Source organism: Piliocolobus tephrosceles, chromosome 3 (genome assembly GCF_002776525.5).
Source record: "Piliocolobus tephrosceles isolate RC106 chromosome 3, ASM277652v3, whole genome shotgun sequence".
NCBI classification, from domain to species: domain Eukaryota; kingdom Metazoa; phylum Chordata; class Mammalia; order Primates; family Cercopithecidae; genus Piliocolobus; species Piliocolobus tephrosceles.
This window is the reverse complement of record NC_045436.1, coordinates 179898961-179907142: the sequence shown is the minus strand read 5'-3', so window position 1 is coordinate 179907142 and position 8182 is coordinate 179898961. Positions and strand designations below refer to the sequence as shown.

The window sequence follows — 8182 nt, the reverse complement described above, 5'->3', positions numbered from 1 at the left end:
AAAAAAAAAAAAAAAAAAAAAAACTACTTTTAGGCCAGGCGCGGTGGCTCAAGCCTGTAATCCCAACACTATGGGAGGCCGAGATGGGCAGATCACGAGGTCAGGAGATTGAGACCATCCTGGCTAACAGTGAAACCCCGTCTCTACTAAAAATACAAAAAAAAATTAGCTGAGCTTGGTGGCGGGCGCCTGTAGTCCCAGCTTCTCAGGAGGCTGAGGCAGGAGAATGGTGTGAACCTGGGAGGCGGAGCTTGCAGTGAGCTGAGATCATGCCACTGCACTCCAGCCTGGGTGACTGAGAGAGATTCCATCTCAAAATTAAATAAATAAATAAAACAAATGGGGCTGGGCAAAATGGCTCATGCCTATAATCCCAGCACTCTGGGAGGCCGAAGTGGGTGGATCACTCAAGTCCAGGAGTTTGAGACCAGCCTGGCCAACATGGTGAAAACCCATCTCTACTAAAAATACAAAAATTAGCCAGGCATGGTAGCACATGCCTAATATCCCAGCTACTTGGGCACAAGAATAAAGAATGCTTGAACCCGGGAAGCAGAGGTTGCAGGGAGCTGAGGGTGTTCCACTGCACTCTAGCCTGGGGCAAAAGAGAAAAACTCTGTCTCAAAAAAAAAAAAAAAAAGACAAATGTATCTAGTGAACAAAAAATTAATTATGTACATAGAAAAATAGTACAAATAGCAAACAATCGAATAGGTATATGAAAAATATTTATATCTCTTGAATTGGATTTTCACATGTTCAGAAAATATTAAAATGTTTATGTATGTGACTACAAGACAGGCATTAACAAATTTAAAAAGTTTGGTATTTCCAAACCGTAATGCTGCAAAGAACACATGCGTTAGCATCAGACAGCCCTGGGTTCAAATCACAGCTCTGTTTTTGGGCAAGTTACTTAAATTTTCTGAGTCTCTATTTTCTAGTTTTTTTTTTTTTTTTTGAGACAGAGTCTCGCTCTGTTGCTCAGGCTGGACAGTGCAGTGGCCGGATCTCAGCTCACTGCAAGCTCCGCCTCCCGGCTTCCCGCTATTCTCCTGCCTCAGCCTCCCGAGTAGCTGGGACTACAGGCGCCTGCCACCTCGCCCAGCTAGTTTTTTTTTTGTATTTTTTAGTAGAGACGGGGTTTCACTGTGTTAGCCAGGATGGTCTCGATCTCCTGACCTCGTGATCCGCCCGTCTCGGCCTCCCAAAGTGCTGGGATTACAGGCTTGAGCCACCGCGCTCGGCCTATTTTCTAGTCTTTAAAAAATTATCCTTACTTCTTGAGGGTTTTTTTGAGGACAAATAACGTTATAATTGTGAAATTTTTTATAAGCTCCAAAGCATGGTTCCCACATGAGTAATTGTTTAAAAAGCAATTCCTACTCTGTCTTGCTTCCACTAGCTGCTGAGTAAAGTAACACATTCCAATGTGAGCTTTAGCAAGAAAAGAAGGGTGACGGCCATAATCTCAATTCCGATTAGCAATTTCAGTATAATTTTTGGAAAATAAAACACATGGGCTCAAATATTTACAGTCCCATGTATTTGCCATATGATATCAGGCAAGTTGCTTCATCTCTCTCAGGCTCGTCTGTAAAATGACACAGCTCACCTCCTGGAGTTGCCGCAAAGGTTAGAGAACGTATGTGCAGAGCCACAGGCACATAGGAAGTGCTAAACAGCCTGGGCACGGTGGCTCACGCCTGGAATCCCAGCACTTTGGGAGGCCAAGGCAGCAGATCACCTGAGGTCAGGAGTTCGAGACCAGCCTGGCCAACAATGTGAAACCCCGTCTCTACTAAAAATACAAAAATTAGCTAGGCATGGTGGCGCATGCCTGTAATCCCAGCTACTCGGGAGGCTGAGGCAGGACAATCGCTTGAACCCAGGAGACGGAGGTTGTAGTGAGCTGAGATCATGCCACTGCACTCCAGCCTGGGTGACAGAGCGAGACTCTGGCTCAAAAGTAAAATAAAAATAAGTAGTAAACAAATGGGACAGGTAAATCATGTGTTGCTTTTAAAATCCCCGATGCCGCCACTGAGCGGCGTAGGGGAGTCAGCCAGGAATATGCCTGGTGGTGCTGCCTTTGTGGTGCCCTCTGGCCACTTAGCTCTCCTGCTGGTCTACACATAAAGGCAGTAACTCAAGACCCCTTACACCTGAAAGGCCTTGCACACCCCATCCCCACTTTGCACTTATAAGACCAGAAGTAGACCCCACTTTCCCTGCTCTAGACCTAAAAAGTATTCCCCCTCCTCCACCTGGGAGATGCCTCATCTCCGCCCTAGAGTCTCCACCTTATCTCAGAGCCTGGAAGACCAAAGGAAGCTGGTTTTGCTGCTGGAGAGTGAGTTTCCAACCGTCCAAGGTGAAAGTGGTGCCCTGTGAGTTTTGGAAGCCAATTATGCAGAGCAGCGGGCACTAGGGGGCAGCATTTCTCTTTCATATCAGACGTGCCAGGCGGCAAAGGCAAGGCCGTAGCTGGTTGCCTTGCTTTATCCTAGAGGTTCCCTGACCAGAACAGGTGCACCTGGGGTGCTAGTCTGAGTCTAAGAAAATGTATCAAAACGTTCTTGAGTGGAGACGGTGGCTTACATCTGTAATCCCAGTGCTTTGGGAGGCTGAGACGGGAGGATTGCTTGAGGCCAAGAGTTTGAGACCAGCCTGGGCAGCCGAGCAAGACCCCATCTCTACAGTTTTTTTTTTTTTTTAATTAGCCAGGCATGGCTAGGTAGGATGGCTCACACCTGTAATCCCAGTGCTTTGGGAGGCTGAGGTGGGCAGAAAGCTTGAAACCAGGAGCTTAATACCAGCCAGGGCAACAAAGGGAGACTCCATCTCTACCAAAAAAAATACAAAAATTAGCCAAGTGTGATGGTGTGCGCCTGTAGTCCCACCTGCTCAGAAGGCTGAGGTGGGAGGATTGCCCAGGAAGTGGAGGTTGCAGTGAGCTGAGATCGAGCCACTGCACTCCAGTCTGGGTGACAGAGCCAGACTCTGTCTCTTAAAATTAAAAATTTAAAAATAGTTGCATGGCCAGGTGCAGTGGCTTATGCCTATAATTCCAGCACTTTGGGAGGCCAAGGCGGGCAGATCACCTGAGGTCAGGAGTTCAAGACCAGCTTGGCCAACATGTGAAACCCCATCTCTGCTAAAAATACAAAAAATATCTGGCCGTGGTGGCGGGTGCCTGTAATTCCAGCTACTCAGGAGGCTGAGGCAGGAGAATCGCTTGAACCCGGGAGGTGGAGGTTGCATTGAGCCAAGATCGCGCCATTGCACACCAGCCTGGGTGACAGAGCAAGGCTCTGTCTCGAAGAAAAAAAGAAATTATTTGTGAATACTCCTAAAGGGAAGAGTTATTTTGTGAAGTGGTGGTGAGAGGACCCTGGCTCAGGGTCCAGGCCCAGAACTAGGGTGAGGGAGCAAAGCACTAAAGAAAAAATGCAGTCAAGATAAGTCAGATTTTAATGCAATATTTTTAGAAATCCAAATTAATGCAAAAAATTCATGGTAAATAAAATAGCAAAAATGTAAATAGAGACTGGTTCCAGTCCTCTGCCTGGTGCTTACCCAACTCGTGAGCCTGACCCCAGCCCTCTGACTCCAGCGCTGCGTCAGGAAGAAGGTCCGGCTTCCCTCGGAGCCTCTGTTTTCCTGTTTCTGATGAAGGGCTTCGGACCGGTGCTCTTGAGGTCTTCCTGCTCTCATGCTCTGTAGGTTATAACCGGCTCCTCGCTGATCTCCTACTGCAAAGCTCCCATTGAAAACACTTTCCCCTGTAACAGACCCGCTGGGCTGAGCGTACCATCTCTCCTTTGGCTGCAGAACTCTCCCCGCTGAAATGTGATCCCTGTACCCAGTTTCAGCAGCGCTGGCGGAGAGCCCTGACCCCGTTTGAGACCCCATTCCAGGTGCTGGGGAACAGAGTGTGGAAAAGACATTTTCTTCAACAGGCTCCGTCCACCGGGGGCAGCCAAGGCACAACCACGACAGAGCGTGGCTCAGGGTTCATAGTGCAAACCCCAGGTGCCAGCGAGGGGCAGGAGGTGGGCAGGGGCAGGACTGACAGACCCCTGCGAGGTCTCAATGCATGTTTTAGAGGGTGGGGAACCCTCCATAGAGGTTTGCAGGACGTGTCGATGATGCTTCCAGGTGGACAGAAGGGAAAGAGTTCCAGACACTAATGGTTGCAGTGCACTGAAATGGCAGAGTTTGCTGATAAATGCCACGAGCACCTGAGACAGGTGCAGGAGCTCTCGGGCCCATCACCCCTCAGAGTGTCACCCTTAGTCATTGTCAGAGGCACCGCCACCTTGTATGGGGGCTTACAACATGCTGGGTGACGTGCCAGGGGCCTTACAGACAGGCTCCTTTAACCTTTGAAACAGTCACACACAGAGCTGCTGTGAGTACCACGGTTTCCAGGGAGGTAGGAGCCCCCTCGTTTTGGACCATTGGGGATGGATGGACTTTGACTCACACACAGCTGCGTGTGTCCGTGTAGCTCTAAGAATACCCTAGGAGTTCCACGATCGTGCACAGTGCCAAAAGACGGCAGCCCGTCTTCCCCCTTGGCCATCTTGCAGGGAACAGAGGGCCCCGGGTGGACCCTGGGGCTCCCCGAGCACCTGGGACAGCACTTTCTAGGCGCCGTGCTCAGGAGCCCACCATGTGGAGGGGACAGATCACCAACGCGGAACCGCAGAGCGCCATGCCTAGTGCAGCGTGCACAAAGAAATGGTGCTGAGCCCCCCGCTGTGATCCGTGCCAGCTGCAGAGTGGGGAACCCAGGCACCTGGGAGCAGCTTTCAAAGGGGGTTGGAGCCGTCCACACAGGAAGGGTCTGTGGAGCCGCCCAGGCGGTGGGCATCCTATGAGCAAGAAAGCTGGCCAGTCCCACGGGCGCAGCATCCTAGATTCTCCTCTTCCTGAGCCACCGTCGCTGTCCTTCCGTCACCTATGCCCCACCTCTGTGCTCAGGACACCCTACTCCCCAGGCAGTGTGAGGACCACGGCCTCCAAGAAGCAACATCTCCTTTTCCCCGCCCACCCACACGCCCTGTGCCGCCTGTCTCTTGCCGCCCAACCTCTCTTTCTCTTCCAGAATGCCAATCTGGCCCCCTGTGGAGCAGACCCGGATGCCAGCTGGGGCATGCGAGGTACACGGAGCGGGGACCCTGTGGGTCTCTGGCTGGGGCAGGGGTCGCTAACACATTCCACAAGTCTCCTTCTGAAACCGCCCCGTCCACAGCCTGCAGAAATCTGCTGGGCAGGAACACCTCAGAGGAGGGCCTGCTGCTTTCCCTGCCTCTCCCGGCCGAGAGTCAGTTCCACTCCCAGCTAGCTTTACCCGCGATGCTCCCTCTCTCCCATCCGTGGCCACGGTGGCCCTGTCCTGCATTGTATGGCACACTGTGTCACTTGGGGAAGCAAAGTCACAGGCACAGGTTTCCAGGGTCTGAGCGGGACGGCGCTGGGCCAAACCCTGCCTGCGTCTTGCTCGCCGTGCGGCTCCTGGCTTGCAGAGTGACTCTCAGGGTTCAGCAGGGCTGCTAGGAGGTTTGTGTTACCAGAGCGGCCACCTGGTCCTGTGGCAGGTGCCTGGCAGAAGGCACTGCTTACCTCCTGGTCAGCTTCTGTCCCTGAGAGTGGCAGGGGAGCCTTGCTCTGCTGGGCTGGGCTGCATGGGGATGGAGAGCATCCGTGTACCACAGCCTGCTCCCTCTAAGTGGCCTTCGGTCCCCGGGGCCTCGGAGCTGGCAGGTCCAGAACCACACGGGGCATGTGGGGAAACTCAGGGACCGACTCCCGACACGGGGTCTCCCTTCTGAGACTGACTTGAGGACAAGGTTCTGTAGATAACTGCTTTCTGTGGGTTCTGTGTGCATGGAGGCCCTACGATCCATACTGTTTCATTTTTGTGATAAGACGCTTTCAGTCTGGAAGTAAGACATTAGGGAGCAGAGCTGAGTAGTTTGAAAAGGATAAAATATAGAGTTAATAAGGTAAGATAGTGAGAGATGGGAGAGACTCAGACTGTAGCAAGATGTCAGTCTCCACAACACCCCGTAAAAGTTTCCCCGGATATGCCCACTGCCCAGGAAGTAAACTGAGGCTGGCATCTTTCTCAGGGTGGCCCAGACCACCAGAGAGACAGCGCCACAGGTGAAAAGCACAGTGCCGCCCTCCGGCTACCAGCCTGGCCTCCAGCCTGACCATGCCTCCCGTTCTGGTTTCCTAGGGGAGGCCCTCAGAGCCCTTCCGCCTACAGCTCTGAGATTAGGGCCCCAGTGCAGGCTGCTCGGGGGGACCGTGCATGGCCCAGCTGACTGCAGGGGGGAGACGGGAGTACCCCAGGGTGGGGATTGCACTCACCTTGGATGACGTCTCGCACTTTCTAAACCACCTCGTGGTCTCCACTCTCTCTCTCTTACAGAATACAAGGTAAGCGGGGCCGCTCCCACACTGACCTCCGTGGCGCGCCGCACCTGCCCAGGTTAAAAGTCCTTTCTGTTGTGCTTTCCCTATGAAATGTGTGTGTCAGGTGCAGACGCAAGTATGTATTCTCGGTGGCCTTCTGCTCAGATTTTTGGTGCCAGCACACACTTGCTTCGTGAGGTGACCCTGTGGTTTCCTCCCCCAACAGATCTATCCGTATGACTCCCTCATCGTCACAAACCGAATTCGCGTGAAACTGCCCAAGGATGTGGACCGGACGAGACTGGAGGTAAGCGGTGGGGGGGACTGCCGGGACAGGAGGCTCATTTCTCGTGTGAGAGTCTCCGCAAATGCCTCCTCTGTGGTGTCAAGGTCATTGCCACCGTGGGGGACAGTGCAGAGCCTTGGCATGACGCAGAGTCAGGGGCCCACATTGCCTCAGAGGCCAAACGATATGGTGATGTTCTCCAACCTTGACAACTTTGCAAAGAAGACCACCTTGGTTTGTGGATGGGGCAGGGAAGGCTTTATAAGAATAATGAGCTCTGGGCTGGGTATGGTGGCTCACGCCTGTAATCCCAGCACTTTGGGAGGCCGAGGCGGGAAGATCACTGGAGGTCAGGAGTTCGAGAGCAGCCTGGCCAACATGGGGAAACCCCGTCTCTACTGAAAATACAAAACTTGGCCAGGCGCGGTGGCTCAAGCCTGTAATCCCAGCACTTTGGGAGGCCGAGACGGGCGGATCACAAGATCAGGAGATCGAGACCATCCTGGTTAACACGGTGAAACCCTGTCTCTACTAAAATACAAAAAACTAGCCGGGCGTGGTGGCAGGCGCCTGTAGTCCCAGCTACTCCGGAGGCTGAGGCAGGAGAATGGCGTGAACCCGGGAGGCGGAGCTTGCAGTGAGCTGAGATCCCGCCACTGCACTCCAGCCTGGGCGACAGAGCGAGACTCCGTCTCAAAAAAAAAAAAAAAAAAGAAAATACAAAACTTAGCCGGGCATGGTGGCGGGTGCCTGTTATCCCAGCTACTTGGATGCTGAGGCGGGAGAATCACTTGAACCTGGGACGCGGAGGTTGCAGTGAGCCAATGTGGTGCCACTCCACTCCGCCCTGGGCAACAGAGAGACTCAGTCTCAAAAAAAAAAAAAAAAAAAAAAGAAGAAGAAGAAGCTCTGCAGTAGGGGCCTGTTCTCTCCTACTGAGGTTGAGTAAACTGCCCCAGCTTCCCACCCAACCCCACTCACACCCATCTAAAATAACCGGACATATGCAGAAAGCAAGTGTATGTTTCAAAACCCCAGCAAGATGTTGGCACAGAGTAGGTGTTTGAATCAGATCTGTTGACTGAGAGAACTGACTTAGTTGAGTAGCTACTGTGTGCCCAAAGTGGCATGTGCAATCCTCCATTACTCCTCACAAGCGCCCTATGGTGTCCCAGCATCCAGCCAGGGGGTTTCACCTCCTGAGCCCCATCGTGAATGTGCTGCTGCCTTTTAGTAGACTCTCGTGCTAGAGTGAAGGGTCTTGAGGCTCCTGAAGGAAAGGGGACACCCAGCCCCATCTGAGCCCCAAGGCTGGAGAGTGTGTATGACCCCATGTGCACAGGGCCAGCTGCCAGGCCATGTCCCAGCTGCCCACCAGGCAGTGGCTCAGTCCACTTCTGGGGAGGGAGTTGGAGGGGCGTGGATACAGCTGAGGGGCAGTGGCTCAGTCCGCTGCTGGGGAGGGAG

The 8182-nt window shown here is 52.9% G+C and overlaps 1 protein-coding gene across 1 annotated transcript in view; it reads left to right on the top strand.

The window, feature by feature from the left end:
* The window catches only part of LOC111538969 (actin-binding LIM protein 2), an 89893-nt gene that overhangs the window by 65221 nt on the left and 16490 nt on the right, over positions 1-8182 (top strand). The window contains exons 11-13 of the mRNA XM_026448278.2: positions 5114-5168; positions 6446-6453; positions 6656-6736. Coding sequence (XP_026304063.1) covers positions 5114-5168; positions 6446-6453; positions 6656-6736 — 144 coding nt within the window. The remainder of the gene's footprint in view (positions 1-5113; positions 5169-6445; positions 6454-6655; positions 6737-8182) is intronic.